This window comes from Carica papaya, chromosome 7, assembly GCF_054855325.1.
Source record: "Carica papaya isolate Zhongbai chromosome 7, ASM5485532v1, whole genome shotgun sequence".
Classification (NCBI taxonomy): domain Eukaryota; kingdom Viridiplantae; phylum Streptophyta; class Magnoliopsida; order Brassicales; family Caricaceae; genus Carica; species Carica papaya.
This window is the reverse complement of record NC_142315.1, coordinates 12,458,196-12,476,670: the sequence shown is the minus strand read 5'-3', so window position 1 is coordinate 12,476,670 and position 18,475 is coordinate 12,458,196. Positions and strand designations below refer to the sequence as shown.

The following is an 18,475-nucleotide window of genomic DNA, read 5'->3' as shown; positions in this document are numbered from 1 at the left end:
AACTACTAAAAATTTTCAGTTGCGTCGGTTTAATGATCATATCTCCATATGCATCATTTATATATGTGATTTAGTTAATGGGATCAAATAATTTTTATCTTATAGAGACCATCACATATATATTAATCTTACCGGATCATTAATATCCTATTTTGATAATCCAACGACCAAAAATATTTTACATTAAATTATAAAAGACTTTACTCTCTTTATCAAGATTGTCATCTTGATGTAAAATCTTTAAATTTAATTAAGAACTTTATCATATAAATTAAATAATAGGATATTAAATATGATAATAAAAATATTATTACTATATATTAAAATAAATTATAAAATAAAAATATATTTAATATATTACATGAATAATTAGATTTTAAGAATAACAATAAGATCTCTAACAGCAAATATCATAAAATAAGACTTTTTTTTTTTATTTTTAGTAATATAAAATCAATATACTCGAATCAATTGCAAAAATATAAGAGGGGTTGCCTTAATCAAATCCAAACATGCAATATGATAACATTGTCAATATTTAAGGTGATTTTTTTTTTTCAAAAAGGAAGAGATTTGATAGATATTGGGCAATTTAAATGTTAACAACTTACTCTAAAAATAAGAAATATCTAGAAGCCTAAATGCTCTAAGAACTAAGGAGAAGTTTGAATTATGGTGTTGTATTTCAACTATATGCATATGGCTTCATGAGTATCTTGACACCTTCTCACTATTAAGGGACATAAAACACATATGACTTAAATGAGTAGATATTATGATGAAGAATACAATATGTTATCGAGAGAACAAAAATATGTTAGAAGTTAAAAGAAAAACTACAAAACTTATAAGAATTTTATGTAAGTTGGCGTGCTTCTGCGTTTTATAATATTAAAAATATTTTTAGATGTGAAAGTTATCTATGAATATTTATTCTTAGAAAATAAGGCATGATTCACATCACTCTAACTACAACTATGAGACAACTCTCAAGTAACGAAGAAGTTCTAATATATAATATAAATTTTTAATAAAAAATTATTGAGAAATTTTAAAATTTTTAAAATGATTATTGATAAATAAAAACTTTAATGGATTAGCTACAAAGATTTCTTTTTAGTACTGTTAACTCCATGACAAAAACTTATTAATTATTCTCTTTAACTGTAATTAACATTAATTTATATCATTTATATACATAATTTAAATAGATAGTTTTTAAAATATACTTTTGTACAGCCTTCCAACAAAGTGCAAGTGTTTGGAAGAGTGAAAATGGAAACAAGAAAAAACGGACAGAAGCAGTTTGTTACTTCATATGGCCCCCCTGCAAGATATAAATAGTGTTCGAACTTCTTTGGACTCGCGATTCCGGCTGGCAAAACAGTCGCAGCCACTTGCAATTTGACACACTCTCTTCCCCGACATAAAGCTAACAAAAAGGAAAAAACACACACGGATACCATCATAGCCAAACGGAACTAGCTCTCTACTTAGGGTTTCTTCTTGATTATCTGACAACAATTTGATTATACACTGCCTAATCAAATGGCGTGTGTATACATTCCGGTGCAGAACTCGGAGGAGGAGGTGAGAGTGTCTCTGGATCAGCTCCCAAGAGATGCCTCTGATATCCTCGACATCCTCAAGGCCGAGCAAGCCCCTCTTGATCTCTGGCTCATCATTGCGGTTTGTTCTGTTTTCTTTTATTTTCTTTTTTCAATGTTGGCCTCCTTTTGTATAGCTATTGCTCGTTATCAGTTTCATCAAATTAAGATTATTGGTGTCGTTATTAGGGTTACTCAGAAAATTCCCGTCTGAATTTGATATATTTATATTTTTGCGCATGTATTTGCCCATTTTAGTTGTGCGCGAAGAATTCAAATATTTTGAGGCACGGTTTGGTGAAAACAGATTGTTAAGTACTGCCAGGGAGGTCAACTTACAGTGTCTTTAATTGGGGGAGTTGAGAGTCAGGGGAAAAATGGAATGGTGATTTAGCCTAGCGAGTCTTATGAGTCTACATAAGAGATTAGACTCTTTGATGTTTTCATGGATGTTGGAGTTTGTATTCTTTGCTTTCGACTGCAATGGTTGAGTGCGTCCTGTAGTTCGTAAGAAGAGCTAGGTCAGCTGGCAAGCACAGCTCAAGAAGCATAGGGACAGACAATTTATGCATAACCTTCATTTAAGTAAAATACTTGGTTATGATGTTTTGTCTATATCCGGGTGAACTTCCTGCATGCAGAAATTCAATGTCATATTTTTGAGTTGAAGAAACTGTTGATAGCCACAGTCCTTCTTTAGAGATAAAAAATATGCTGGTAGATGTCTAGGTAAACAGTACTAACTTGTGTGCTTACTTTTATGTTTTATCTGGCTTTTTTTATGATGCAGAGGGAGTACTTCAAACAGGGCAAAATTGATCAGTTCCGCCAAATTTTGGAAGAAGGATCCGGTCATGGTATATCTTTGCTTTTCTTGTTGTCATTCAATTGATGTGCTATTCTCACTATCTTTTTAGATTTTAAAAATGGCCTTTTTGGTCTGATGGTGATTTTTCTTTTTGGCAGAGATTGATGAATATTATGCTGATGTTAGATATGAAAGGATAGCTATCTTGAATGCTTTAGGGGCCTATTACAGCTACCTTGGAAAAATTGAGACAAAACAACGAGAAAAGGAGGAGCATTTCATTGCTGCCACACAATACTACAACAGAGCATCAAGAATTGACATGCATGAGCCTTCTACTTGGGTTGGGAAAGGTGATAATGATTGGGATCTTTTTGTTGTCATACACCCAATTAATAATGTAATAAGGTGGCTGTCTCAAACTCAGAGTAACTCTTGCTGACAAATCCTATATCTTGCTGGACTAGATTTTGAATTCAGAGAAGTTTTCTCCACCATCTACTGAGACTAGTCTATGTAGTTCCTGTACATTAATCCAAGAAACTCTGTAAGCTTAGTGCTTTGTGATTGCACCTGCTTGTGTTTCTTACTATATGCTGAAAAGTTTGCATATATATATTTTTATTTGAGCGGATGCCAAGATGGTATTGTTAAAATTGCATTTGTATTCTTTGAATTCTCAAACAGAAGTGTTGTTACTTTCTTTCCTAAAATTGTTTTTTAGTACTTGTAATCTTGCTCTTGTTTATAGTCCTTCGTTTGGTCATAAGCTTTTGAGGTTTGCTGTGTATCTCCATTTGTCTTTCAGTGCTTGTTTATGGCACTAAGGAAGTGGTTTACTTAGATATATGTATATATATATATATGTATATATATCTGTTCTGGTACTATCTGTTGCTTTAACTCTGAATGTAGATTTTGGAACTGGAAATTTCTAGTTTGCCAGTCCTTAACTCATTGAAAGGTGGTTCATGTTGATATTTATCTTGACTTGAGAATCCAGATTATTCTATATTTGCTCAAATCTTTCTCAGTGGATGGGAAACAATTTCCTATTTTCATGGAGAGTCATGTTGGAAGGAATACTTTTACTGGCAAAGGAATACTTTCTCTCAAACATTTCTGCATTGCATGAATACTAAAATCTTTAATCCGTATGTGTTGCTTATAGGTCAACTTTTACTGGCGAAGGGTGAAATAGAGCAGGCATTTGCTGCATTTAAAATTGTGTTGGAAGGAGATCGTGATAACGTTCCTGCTCTTCTTGGTCAGGTATATTTAGTATTATGTTTTTCTTTAATGTTTATTATTATGTTAGTAGTTAGATATTGCAAATTGCATTGCACTTGACTGCACTGCTGAATTTGGAGAAGCTTGCTCTTCAAAATCGCATACTTGGATACGTAACCTTTTTGGTCATGATATGCTGTTTTTGGTTAGGAGAGTCTTGAATTGGTTGGCAATGCATAGCCCAATATTTATTTTTTTGACTTTACATGATCCATGGAAATATTATTCCAAAATCTAAAAAGAATTATAACAATAATTTAGTCTACATGCTTCCTCTCTTTGTAGGTTATCCCAGAACTGATACATGGTTAGACACTAAAAAGGGTTCTTGGGTTGGTTACCTCACTAACTGATAGCAGCTTCAGAGAAGAGGATCATGATGTTTTTTTTTGTTCTTAGGTTAGACTTGCGAGATAAACTAGATTTCAGAGGCCATGAGAGACCAACTTAGTGTCTTCATGTTCATGTTTGTGTGCTAATTTTTCTTGCACTTCCCTTCTTACTCCTAATGATAAATCTGCAGGCATGTGTTGAGTTTAATCGTGGACGCTACTCTGATTCTTTGCAGTTGTATAAGGTATGATTTTGTTATCTTATCGTATATGATTTTCACTACTTCGTGAACCTGCGATATTTGAAGAGTATCTGTTGATGACAATCATGGCTTCCTCTAACAGAATGTTTCAAATTATGAACTCAAAATTGATAATTTCATTGATACATTATATATGCCTTTGGTAGAGGGCTCTGCAAGTCTATCCTGATTGTCCAGGGGCTGTACGACTTGGTATTGGTTTGTGTCGATATAAAATGGGTCAATTTGAAAAGGCTCGCCAAGCATTCCAGCGGGTTTTGCAGGCAAGTGATATTAAGTATTTTCCAGTTCTCTGTTTCCACTTACTTCATTTGTTTGTCAGTTTTGCGCATCAAAACAATAATTACTGCAAATGCTGTAAAGTTGTATTGATGTTATTATCTATACATTTCACAATTTAATATTTGCAGTTAAATCCGGATAACGTCGAAGCTCTTGTAGCACTTGGAATTATGGATTTGCAAGTAAATGAAAGTGAGCATGCCCATATTTACTATTCTTTAAGTGAAACATGCTTCAAAAGGTTCAGGAATTGTTTAGTCACAATATTATTCTCATTTGAGTGGTTGATTGATGCTATATTATATATGCACAGCTTTTGGCATGAGGAAAGGAATGGAAAAAATGAAGAAAGCTTTTGAGATATACCCCTACTGTGCAATGGCGCTTAATTATTTAGCAAACCACTTCTTCTTCACTGGTCAGCATTTTCTTGTTGAGCAGCTGACTGAAACAGCTCTTGCTGTGAGCAATCATGGACCAACAAAGTCACATTCTTTCTACAATCTAGCACGATCTTACCATAGCAAGGTCTGTAATATTATCTTCCTCTCCATATAAATTCTGCTTGAGTTTGCTGTTGTAGATGGAATTATTATCAGTGAACTTTGGTGTGGTGCAAGGACTTGTCCTTAACTATTTGGTTACTGTTAAAGATACTCTTCCTCCCAATTTATTTCCGTTCTTAATTGAAATAGGTAAAAGAAGTGCAAAACTAATGCAAGCTGATGTGATGATTCCATTGCACTTCTGTTCCTTTTTTGGTCATTTCAGACTAATTCAGTGCTAATGTTTTGTGTCCAAATTTTTATTTTAAAAAAATGTTGTGTCTAAATTTGATTTGAGGAACTATATTTATATAGACAACCCCTTATGGCCCAAATCATCCATTGATAATTACCCTGGAAGATGATGTGGAACAAGAAGACCCTAGAATTGATATATTTTAATGTTATGGATACTTATGTAGTTACAGTTTTTATGTATTTGTTATTGATGTTTAGCTTATTTACGAACTATTAAATTTATTTCTTATATAACTAGAATTCTAATTTTATTATTTATTTTCCTAGTTAGGTATTCTAGTCATATTAGGTTCTATAGAAACCCGATAAGTACAGGAGTGTTTCATCATTATTTAAGAGACTGTTAATAAATGAAAACTTCAAATTTTCTTTCATTAAGTTGGAGCATCTGACAACCTAGTGACGGTCATTGTGACAACCCTGTGACTCTGGTTGTTGGCAATCCATGAGATTGCATACTGGACTTATCCTTTCTTTTCTTCAATTTTTTTCATCTCTTTAAACCCTATTTCTATGTGCTTCATCAGAAGATCTAATAATTATATATATTTTTTAACAAACTAAACTAGCACCATGGAAGATAAACTGAGGAAGACTGTTCTAGGTGACCTAGTCTTGCCATGGATACTGCAGATATTGGATGCAATACAGAAGAGTTTAGATAATCTAAATGGAAGATATGGAAAGGTTTAGAGGAAGCCAAAATCACATGGCAGAATTATGTGAAAAAGATCTATTGTGAAAGAATCCAATGAAAAAATATGACTAACAGTGGAGATGATTATCTCTTCTAGCTTGCCCATTTTTCGGAGGATAAGGAGCAAAAGATGATATTTTGGGACTATAGTTGCCACTGTAAGAAATTTGCGATTGAAGTAGAATCTAGAGTTTTCAATTGTTGTTCCCAACCACCATAGCATCTTTGAGAAAGATTGGTGTTTTTTGTGTCTTAATGGACTGAGCTTCATTGTACTTTCGGGGTTCTTTGATGCTTGCAAATAATTGGGTTTCTCTCGTGTGTTGAAGCATATTCCTTGTTGCTTTTTTTTTTCTTTAGTACTTTATTTGAAGAATATGTATCCCCCTAATTTGTAATGCATTTCTCTCCCTTTTTAATAAGTTATCTTCTTTTAGTCAAAACTATATATTTAATAGAGTTTACAACGGGGATTTATTGTTGCTAAACCAATTACTTTGGGAGCAAGGGTAGTTGAATCTCGTGGTTTATAGCTTGTGAGAACTTTTTCATGGCTGGTTTTGGTCCCCTCTGCTGCTAATAGTGGTGATGCTGTCTTTTATTCTCTGTAGGGGGACTATGAAAAAGCTGGCATGTACTATATGGCATCCATCAAAGAAATCAATAATAAGCCTTGGGAATTTGCATTTCCTTATTATGGTCAGTAGTTTTCCTGGTTTCTTTTCTTGTTCAGTGCTATTTGTAAGAAATCAATATCAATATCATTGGTCGCCACCTCCTTGGTACTCGTAATTAATGATACGTACTATCTTTCATTTAAAAATATCACGTTGTTGGCAAATTGAATTGTTCCTTTATACAAGAGGTTGGCTTTTCTCTCACAATTTATTTCTGTAAGCTACTGTCTCTTTAATAAACTTGGTGCGTTTTAGGTCATTGAATTCCTTTTTCTGTTATTATTTTCATCTTTTTACAGGGAGATTAAATGAAATAATCCCATAGAGTTAGTATAAAAGACACTTAGTCCTGCTTTTTACAGAAAAAAAGTCTCAATTTCAGAAAAAGTTACAAGTATATTTTGTGTGGGTTCTTTATGTGGCTTCAGTTCTGTTTCTTTGCTGCTAAAAATATTTTGCTGGTACATAATTTTATCCTTATTTAATGCAAATATAGCATTCTCATAGCTCTGGCCATGAATGTACAACTCTGTTAAAGTTTTCAAGAAACAAATGTCTAATTCAACAGAGAATTAAATTCCTTGTCTATAGGTAAATTTGTGAACAATTTTTGATCAAGTTGTCTTAAGACTGATAGAATGTAAAAAGTTCACATCATTTTTTAGTTAAGCAACAGTGATTGATATTGTAGACAATAAAATTAGGGCAATTTACAGTTTGGGGTTTAGATTTGGGGTTTAGATTCAATACATATAGTTTATTGTCTATAGCTAAATTTGTGAACAATTTTTGATCAAGTTGTCTTAAGACTGATTGAATGTAAAAAGATCACATCATATTTTAGTTAAGCAACAGTGATTGATATTGTAGACACTAACATTAGGGCAATTTACAGTTTGGTACCCTATGCTTTGTGGTTTTAGATTCAATACATATAGTTTATTTTTTTCAGGTTTAGTATTTGTAGTTTCAGTGTTAATAAGGTAATATTATATCATTAGTTTGAAAACGTGGATGGTTTGAATTTTGTAAAGTTAGATATGTGACAAATCATATTGAACTTTTTAGAATTAAAAAATTAAAATAAAACTAAATAATATAACTTATAATACGAAAAATAATATAATTATATACATGCATTGACATTCCCTTGGTACCTGTAATTAATGATATATATTATACTTTTTATTTTATAAAAAACAAAAAATTAAAAAACTCAGATAAAAGTAGTTTTGAGAAATTTAGTTCATTTTTCTTTAAAAGAAAATTTGAATTAGCTAATATGAGGCGTCCGTGTATCGAAACTTTTTTAAAATCTAGACTACCACGTGTTTGAACAACATGCATTGAATATAATAAGGAGGTCATTGTCAAGGATTCTTTTTGAGATCTCCGGTAAATGGTGTGTGGATAGTTGATTTGACTAGGAATCATTGGGATTAAGAGATTAATGAGTATGAGACGCTTTCCAATCTCTATCCAAGTGCATTCTTAACGAGGCTGAAGATCAAACCTTTTGACTTTAAACTCGAGGAGGACATTCTCAGTAAAGTCTTTCTACTTTTTCTTGGTGAGGGGGTGTAGGAGCATACAAGGAGATCTCATCAAGACAGATTCGGAAGATAAATATGCATTGCCAATGATAGCCTTTTTTTTGCATGGGAAGTAGTGAGGGAATGCATCTTAACCCTAGATAAACTGATAAGAAGGTGAATAGTCTTGGTAAACAAGTGTTATTGTGTAAGAGAGATGCACAACCCTGTAATCATATTCTGCAATGATGCCTGTTCGTATATCAGCTTTGGCCTCTCGCATGTGGTCTTTAGAGGGTAATCTGGATGATGGCAGGGTGAGAGATGAGATTCAGGCTTGGAGACGAATTCACAGGGACAACCACTCCTTAAGGCTTATCCCTTTGGCTATATTTTGGATAGTTTTGAAGGAAAGAAATAGGAGAGCTTATGAGAGTTCTTAGGCAAACTTTGATAGTTTCAAGGATATATTGTTCCACACTCTAGGCTTTTGGATTAAGGATTATTCTTGTGAAGACTTATGAGACCTTATACATATTTTGATTGACATGTAAATATCTTTATATCGAGTTTGCACTCCTTAGTAATTTTTGAATTTATTAATTTTTTCTTTTCAGAAAAATAAATCCCAAACCACTTAGTATAGAATTGTAATTTGCACTTGAAAATTATTGCCCGTTATAGAGATATTTGAATATCTGAACTATTTTTAAATTATGTCATGTTGTAGCTTGTGTTTTCTTCTTGCTCACTTAAAACTTCTAATAGAAATAATTTTTTTTTTTGTAACAAAAAATACTAAAATATTATGTATACTATTCTTCAGGGACCTTTTTTTATTCTCTCCTTTTTCGGGGTTCTTTTGATTTCTGAAAGATAAATCTCTTATTTTCAAAGAGAAATGAAGATAAATTCCTCGCTTTAGATTATTCTAGATTTTCTTGTTTTATGCACACATATGTATTAGGTAAATTAATGGCTAATTAACATCCATATTGTCGTTACCCCTATTAGCAGTTTGTAATCCAATTAAATATTTTGGAACAAAATGATCTTGTTCGGGTAGATTGTGGAGGAGGTCATATGCTGTTGAATATACTCTTCTCTGATTGTATTTTTGTACTATGCCAGGTCTGGGACAAGTTCAACTGAAGTTGGGAGAATTTAGAGGTGCTCTTTCGAATTTTGAAAAAGTTTTGGAAGTTCATCCTGACAACAGTGAGACATTGAAAGTGAGTGAAATCAAGAGCGCTAGCATTTGAACATTATAATTTTTTTTGCTTTTCATATTCTACCGTTCAAACTTCAATTTGAATTGATTTTCTGTTTTTATATAGTCTCTTGGGCACATATATGCTCAACTTGGACAGACTGAGAAGGCCCTAGAATTCATGAGGAAGGCTACAAAAGTAGACCCACGTGATACCCAGGCAAGTTGATTTATGAGAGTTGCATTTTTTAAGCTACAATTTGCTCCAACCTTATTTCTTTAAAGATTTACAAGGAAGTTTTACTCAAGTTCATGACTTGATTTCCAGTCTAAAATGGCCTTTTGTCTTAGAGTCAAGCATGATTTGAGGTATCTGATTGGAGCAGCGTAGTACTAAGGTGTCATGAAGCATGATCGATCTTGTATTGCATCTGATGCAAAATAGCTAAGCTCTAGGTTGCTTAAATAGAGTAGAGATTATGATCCTATGAACAAAAATTACTTTACTCTATAGGAGTCTTTTATTAAAGTTTTAGTAATTTTAGCATTTTATTCTTTTTAGTATTTAACATTTTTCTTTGTATTGGTAGTATTAATTTTAATCTTATTAGGATTAGTAATTCTAATATTATTCATCTTAATTTTTTTTTTTGAGATAAATTCGTCTCAGTATTTCTTAATCTAATTCTATTTGCATAAAACTTACTTGACTATAAATACATTTCTAAACTCTTTGAGATCATCATTCAATGATTCAGTAAAATATTTTGAGAGTTTATCAATCTGGTTATATGATTTAATCAAACCCTTAAATGTGATACTAAAGACTCCTAGATGTAATATCTAGGAAACCTAAATTTGCTATCTAGATTTTTATTCTCAAATCATTAAGTATGCAAAGTGGAACTACTTTGTTCTACGTCAGCATCTAAGAACAAGATCAATGTTTTATGTTCTATTTGTGTAAGACTTACTTGACACTGTACATTCATTTGTGATCTCTTTGAGACAATCATTCAATGATTCAGTAAAATATCTTGAGACTTTCTTAATGTATGATTCAATCAAACCCTTAAATATGATACCACAAACTCTTAGATGTGATGTCTAGGAAACCTAGATGTGGTATCTAGATTTTGTTTCCAAATCGTTAAGTTTGCAAATTAACATCAATTTGTCCTCCATTAGTATCTAAAAAAGAGATCAGTGTCCATCCTTCATAGTGGGATGAAATCATTGAAAAATTGATGAGGATGGGTAAGTCCATGTTAATAATGGTGTTGTTGGGGGCATTCTTAATTTGTGGAACTGATTGAAGCATTAGAATGACCTGATGCCTTCTTACAGGTAAGAGAAAAATAAAAGATTACGCTGTGTTTGTTAGCAAAAAGAACGAGGTAGTTTCTTTTTACAACCTTAATCATGGGCAATAGTTCTGAAGGCCATAAGGCGATGCACCTTAATGCCAATTCTTTTATTCCAAATGTTCTATAATACTCAGTTTTACCTTGTATGCTATCAAGATATTTGATTCCCTATAACATTATTGGTCAATTTTAACATGAGTTTAGCATAATCTGTCAGAAATCAAAAGCTGCAAGAGTAGTTACATGTTTCCATTGTCATGTGATTTTGTTTCTTTACGTAAATATGCCATCTATTATCCAGGCATTTCTTGATCTTGGTGAAGTGTTGATTTCATCTGATACTGGTGCTGCTCTTGATGCCTTCAAAACTGTAAGTGCTTCCGTTTTGCTAATTGCTATTCTGTCAAAATTATCAATATGATGTTCATAATACGAAAGGAAATTCTCTGTTTAAGTTCTAGTACACTTATTTTTCTTGTTTCGTATCAATGCTCATGTTTAAGTTTTATTTTGTCTCCTTTTGATGATATAAGACTATAAAATATTGTTACAGGCACGTAGTCTTATGAAAAAGGCAGGTCAAGATGTACCTATCGAAGTGCTCAACAACATTGGAGTTCTACACTTTGAGAAGGAAGAGTTTGAGGTTCGTTCAATTGTAGTGCTCGGAATTTGTTCGATGCAGTGGAACCTTTCAGATGGAACTCTTTTCTAATATTTTCTTATTTTTAGATTGTTGTATATCCTTTTTAACTTGATTTTCTTTACTGCAAATTTATATTACTGTTTGACCAAATAGCTTCATGACTTTGTTTTCAGCTTGCTCTGCAAGTTTTCAAGGAGGCTCTAGGTGATGGGATATGGCTTTTTTTACTTGATGAAAGTGGAAAGTCTTTTGAAGCTGGGTCATCGATTCTAGAATATAAGGACATGCGATTATTTCATCGTCTTGAAGAAGATGGTCTTCCTGTGCAGCTACCTTGGAATAAGGTTACAGTTTTGTTTAACCTAGCAAGACTACTTGAGCAGATGCATAATGGAAACACAGCAAGCTTATTGTACCGACTAATATTATTTAAGGTGTGTATAAGTGTGTTTGGCTTCTCAAAGCAAGCGAATGAACATAAGGATCACAATGTATGTAGTTCTCAGTGTTTGATGTTGGACCTGGTTGTGATGTTTCTGTCAGATTTAATATTTTTGAGAAGCTGTGTTCTATGAGACCACCCATACCAACACTTTAGTTTTAGTAGATGGTATTAGCCTTGTGAACCTTGCTTCAAAATCACTCACTTTCCGTGTATGTTGTTTTTGTAATCTTCTTTTCCTATTTTTCACCTACTTAAGTTTCTTGATATTACATGGTTTAATTGGTATCTCGTGTAGGGGCTGCTATATATATATATTATCCAACTTTATTTGTTCTTTCTTCGGAGCATCTAGACTGCTTTATACTAAGATAAGATAAACCATGTATATTTCTAGATTCTGATTAACCTACTTATGCTTTTTTGCAGTATCCAGACTACATAGATGCATATCTGAGACTTGCTGCGATTGCAAAAGCTCGAAATAACGTTCAACTGAGTATTGAGCTGGTTGTAATTTCTGATAAATGTGCAGATATTTATTTCTTTTTTGATTGCGTATATGTGTGTGCTTGTGCATAAATACATGTCCATTTGCGTAGTTCTTGGTGTGTAAATTATGATATACAATATCATCTCCTTTTTCACCCTTTTTTCCCTCTTTTTTCTCTCTACTAGGTTCATGAGGCTTTGAAGCTGGATGATAAGTACCCAAATGCGTTGTCTATGCTTGGTGACTTGGAGCTGAAAAATGATGATTGGGTTAAGGCAAAAGAAACATTCCGTGCTGCAAGTGATGCGACTGAGGGGAAGGATTCTTATTCTACTCTGTCTCTGGTATTTATTCTTTATCATGGTTGTTTTTTTTTTTAAATTATTTTTTATAAAAAATGAAAGAGTGAATTATAGGGATAGTTAAGATAGGGGTATAACTATAACCAAGTCTATTATGTTTAAAAAATAACAATTTAGTTTAATCATCATCTCACTGTTACAGAATTATGTAAAGGCTAATACTTTCATTTCCGGTGATCCTCTTACACTATTTTTTTGTAGACACCCAGTTCTTTTTATATTCTGACCACTGTTTCTTTTTTGCCGCTTGAGTTAGGGGTAGCAATTCGTGCCATTCTAGTCAAAATGGATTGTCCCAGTGTGACTTTATCCCTAAAACTAAACCCGACTTGTTTAATAATTGTGACATCATTCGCAACCCAAACCCAGCTTGCTTATGAAAGGGTTGACCTATTTAAACCTGTTTGTCTCTATAAGTTAGATTATATACTAATTGACTCGAAATTAATTTAATATATTTAACTATTTGAAAAGTAATGAATATATTTTTATCATTTCAAATCTTAACTGATATGTTCAATATCTTATTTATTTAAAATAATGCTATCATTAATATTAAATAAATTAATGGAATATTGATATAATTAATTATTCTTTTAGAAGAAAAATAATAATCATATATGAAGAAAATCACACAAGGGTGTATGTCTCCTATACAAAGATATTTATGTGGTTAACAAAATATCAATAAAGTTCCCAAAATCCTAGTTAGAATGTAGTAGTTGCCCCCTTAACAAAACTAAGGTTTAGAACCATGTAACTTTAAAACTATGAAAAGAGTTTGTTGTCATGCCTGGACAGGTTTTGATCTATTTATGACCCATATCCATTTCTGCACAAGCAAACTTGCCTATTTACCGGTCCGATAATCGTGTTATGTGAAATTTGCCAGCAGAACTTTTTTGTGTGTTTTTTCAAGAAAAATCGCTTGTTAAATTGCTATATCTTATTTCAAAAAAAGATTGCTACATCTTGTCATCTTACAAGTTATGTGATTGTCTTGTAAAATATGTTTGATAATTATTTAGCACCATTAAAAGAATGGGCCTAGTTAACAGATATGTTTGTCATGCTAGTACTATTTTTAGAAACTAGAGAATCCACTTTTAATTATACCTAAACCTCAATATATCAATTTATCCAAAAAAATTATCTATTGGTATCTTGGGAGCTCTTTAAGATGGATTTCAACCCACGCTGAGGCTTAAATCATGTAAGACTTTTCCCCAGAGGCGTCAATCATATATAGATATTAATTTCTGTAATAAGTTGATGCAATGATGCATCCCATTACTCTGACTCTTGTTGCTGGCACATATATTTCACATATATGTTCGTCGTTATTGTCAAAATTATGTATCTGTTTCATGTGCTTATTTTTTTTATTGATAAGGGGAACTGGAATTACTTTGCTGCTGTTCGCAATGAGAAAAGAAATCCTAAGTTGGAAGCTACCCATTTGGAAAAGGCCAAGGAACTCTATACACGAGTATGATTATTTTTTTTCTCTTCTCTTAAGTGGCTTATTCTGAAGTATGTTCTGCAGATTTCCTGCTAAAGCATCTTAACATTTTTTGGGAACTTATCTGTGGTGGTAAAATGCTGCTCTATATGTGTTTTTGCATTTTGGTTTAGTGAAGGTTTTTAATTCAAATAGAGAACTTACATTAGCCTACAGAGAATCTCTATTCTAGCGTAAAGTTAGTACAGAAAAGCCTAGAAGTTGTTATTTATATCCAAATAGAGCATTAGAGGAACAGGAAAAGCGGTGGAAACAAGACAGCAATCTTTTCTTGGATGAAAAACTTTGGAAATTATTATCTTTGTCGTATTGAACCTATTTTCTTAAAGTTTACCTATAATGACTATCTTGATTATTTTAAATTTTAATTAAATGCTTTAAATAAAGTTCATTCTGGTTCCACTTCCACTGTTCTTGTTTTTGGTTATGTGTTCTGTTAATGCATTTCTTTTAGAAGAAAAATGGATGTATGTGCTTTGCTACTGCACTAGTATATCAAAACCATGGATATGTTACTAATTTTTTTGGAGTCTTTTACTGTACTTACAGGTCTTGGTACAGCATCCATCCAACCTTTATGCTGCCAATGGTGCTGGAGTTGTCATGGCAGAAAAAGGTCACTTTGATGTTTCAAAGGATCTTTTTACGCAGGTCAGCTGAATTGTTTTCATCTTATTGGTTATGCTGGTAAAGAAAATTAAGATTTCTAGAATTTTGTTGGTACTTTTAGGTTCAAGAAGCTGCAAGTGGGAGTGTTTTTGTCCAGATGCCAGATGTGTGGATAAATTTGGCACATGTTTACTTTGCTCAGGGAAATTTCGCCTTGGCGGTGAAAATGGTTAGTCATCTTTTTCTTATATAATGGATTTGTTTTTCCCCTTTGAATTTCTTTTACTACTTTATGTATGCTGTTTAAAACACTTGTTATCTTGCAGTATCAGAACTGCTTGCGGAAGTTTTATCACAACACAGACTCTCAGATTCTTCTCTACTTGGCTCGAACTCAGTATGAAGCTGAGCAATGGCAAGACTGCAAGAGAACCTTACTGAGGGCCATTCACTTGGCCCCATCAAATTACACCCTTAGGTTTGATGCAGGCGTTGCAATGCAGAAGTTCTCAGCATCAACACTGCAGAAGAAGAAGAGGACTGCAGATGAGGTTTGACAAATTTTTTTATGTTGTTTTTCTTTCCTTCAAGTTTTTTACTTCTTACTTTTTACTTAACTCTCTCATATTATCTTAATGGCTTCAAAATCAGTATGCTTGAACAATTACCATTGATGTTATTATGTTAATTTAATGATTGTTTGTTTAAAGTTTAGCCCTTACATTGCATCTTCAACCATCATTGAATATTTGACTGGTTTTTTACATTTAACATACCTCTTTTTCTCTTCAATTTGCATCTTATCTCACTGGCAGTATCTTTTTATAATGCAACAGGTACGTTCAACAGTTGCAGAGCTAGAGAATGCAGTTCGTGTCTTTAGTCAATTGTCTGCTGCTTCCAACCTTCACATTCATGGGTTTGATGAGAAGAAAATTAATACCCATGTTGATTACTGCAAGCACTTGCTAGAGGCTGCAAAAGTTCATCGTGAAGCAGCTGAGCGTGAAGAGCAACAGAATCGTCAGAGACTAGAAGTTGCTCGTCAAGTTGCTTTGGCTGAAGAAGCTCGTCGTAAGGCTGAAGAACAGAGGAAATTTCAGGTTTGAAGCTCTAAATTTGATTTATGCCTTCTAAATTGAATTTATGTGGATTATCATACAAATTCAGGCACAAAAATATTCCTTGCTGACTTATTTTTGTCACAGATGGAGAGAAGAAAACAAGAGGATGAGCAGAAACGGCTTAAGCAAGAGGAAGAACATTTTCAGCGTATCAAGGTAATTGTTACCGTGACAAATGCATCAAACTTCCATTTTTGTTAGCTATAGTGCGATTCACACTTGTTTGAATGTCAAGTCAGGTGGAAATACCTGTGTAGAAAGGGACCTTTTCCTAATTTCTTTTGGTTGCATTTTCTTTTATGAGGTGGTAAGATAAGATAACATATATTTATTTCCAAAAAAAAGAGACTACATAGATTATTGTGGTCCAGAAGGACTTTTCTGTCAGAAGGAAAAAGAGATTTGGTTTTATAAACATAAATTATAAGCAGCTACATTCTGTAATTCATGTGGAGCTAATGAAGACAATATTTAGGATAACATCTAGGTTGACTGGTTGTATAAAATGTTCAAGTTTCCCGTTTGTCCATTCTTTGGTATCTCCCCCGTGCCAATGTTACATATATATATATAGATATATTGTATAATATATCTGCACACTACTTTTTAAGAACAAAAAGATCTCTCTGATCTCTCCAGGAGCAATGGAAGAGTAGCACCCCTGCAACTAGTAAGCGGAAGGAGAGACCTGAAATGGATGATGACGGCGGACATAGTGAGAGGAGGAGAAGAAAAGGAGGAAAGAGGAGCAAGAAAGAAAAGAGCTCAAGGTCTCGTTATGAGACAGAGGAAGGGGAAGCTGGGATGATGGATGATCATGAAGAAGTGGAAGATGAAGATGCCAACATTAATTATCAGGAGACTGCAAATCAAATGAATGATCAGGACGATGAACCAGCAGAGAATGCTCAGGATCTTCTTGCAGCTGCTGGGCTTGAAGATTCCGATGCTGAGGATGAGGTGATAAAAGTTTATTTTTTGTCTCCAATTTAGTTCTGTATTATATTTAACAATAGTAGTTGGTGCATTCTACAAAGCTTCTCTAATTTGCTTTATCACATGTAATTAATTTTTATCATTAATAATTTTTATCTTTCCTTGGTGAAGGCTGCACCTTCATCAGCCATGGGTCGGCGGAGACGGGCATGGGAAGAATCAGATGAGGATGAGCCAATAGATAGGCAGCCTGATTCCAGCCCTGCCAGGGACAATTCTACTGAACTTCAGGATAATGATGCAGGAGTTAGAGATAATAATGTAGATGATGATGAGGACTGAGATCAAGCGTCTTGAGTTTCTGCGAGGGTTTTCTATATATTACTTAGGAGAATTAATGGAAAACGTCGATCCGGAGGATAAATTGTTTATAAAAGCTGCTGTTTTTCTGTCTGTATTTTTACTGAATACCTGAGAAAGTTTCATCTGTTAATGTTGTAAATTAATGCTCATTTTACTGTGACCGGTACTTGCTATTATTTATTTATTTATTTATATAAATTTTCATCTTTACTTATAGTTGTGCTGTCTACCATTATTCATACAACTCTACCCTTCGGAAACAAATTTCCAGAAATAACGAGGAAGTTAAATGTAATAGTATTGAGGCCATCATCTTTCTCCCCACTTCAGCAGCTGTTAAAGGTACATCTAGAGAGGTGTCCGCTCATCCATTATGAAGTAAATCATCACTATCCAAGGGCATAATCATTCTCTCTATATCTGTTGTTTCAACGTATAAGTTGTCTTTTTAACTCTTCTGGTCGTTATGTATACCTGAATCCCTTTTCTCATTGACATACTACTTTGTATTTGACGTGTAGGCCTTCAAAATAGTTTTGCTAAGCAAATATTTCTCCTAGATATGTGCAATATTTTAACTTAAAATCTTAGTCTGATTATAATTAGAGAATTGTAATAGGAAACCTGTAATTTAAAAGGACTAAGGTATAGGAAAGGAAATAGATTTTATGTGTGTACAAGTGGGCTGTTAAAGGGGGAGTAAAGAAGTTTTGTTGATGAAAAGAGTAAAGCATTGGGAAGTGAGGCAAAACAAATGTTTTAATGGGCCATAAGATTAGGATCCAAACTCCCATGAAAAAAATGTTTTAATGGGCTTGGAGGTCAATGACATGAATTGAAAACGACAGCGTTTGCAGAGGAGAGAGTTGAAAATGTGTCAGAAATTGATGGGGGTGGTAGTGACTGACAGAGAAAGAGTCAGAGTCAGAGGTGGTAGGGATTAAAAGTGTAGCTTACAGTTTCTGCCTTCTTCACTGGAAACTCTCTTACTGATTTACTTATCAGTCATCACTCACATTTCTCTCTCTCTCTCTCTCTCACTTTCTATTTTCTTGGTTTTGGACCAAACGAAACTTAACCCCACCCAGAAGCTCCACACCTATGTACAGT

At 33.3% G+C, this 18,475-nt stretch overlaps 1 protein-coding gene across 1 annotated transcript; it reads left to right on the top strand.

The window, feature by feature from the left end:
• The first annotated feature begins 1,258 nt into the window (after nt 1-1,258).
• ELF8 (binding protein) lies at nt 1,259-17,581 on the top strand. Its single transcript, XM_088207349.1, is given in 24 exon segments — nt 1,259-1,689; nt 2,398-2,464; nt 2,574-2,768; nt 3,587-3,687; nt 4,229-4,282; nt 4,447-4,563; nt 4,711-4,774; nt 4,896-5,110; nt 6,694-6,781; nt 9,423-9,523; nt 9,629-9,721; nt 11,170-11,238; nt 11,422-11,514; nt 11,688-11,948; nt 12,386-12,466; nt 12,635-12,793; nt 14,205-14,300; nt 14,883-14,984; nt 15,064-15,171; nt 15,269-15,493; nt 15,779-16,045; nt 16,151-16,222; nt 16,706-17,026; nt 17,174-17,581. Coding segments are annotated over 24 exon segments (3,276 nt in total). The 5' UTR covers nt 1,259-1,548; the 3' UTR covers nt 17,360-17,581.
• Nucleotides 17,582-18,475: the final 894 nt, after the last annotated feature.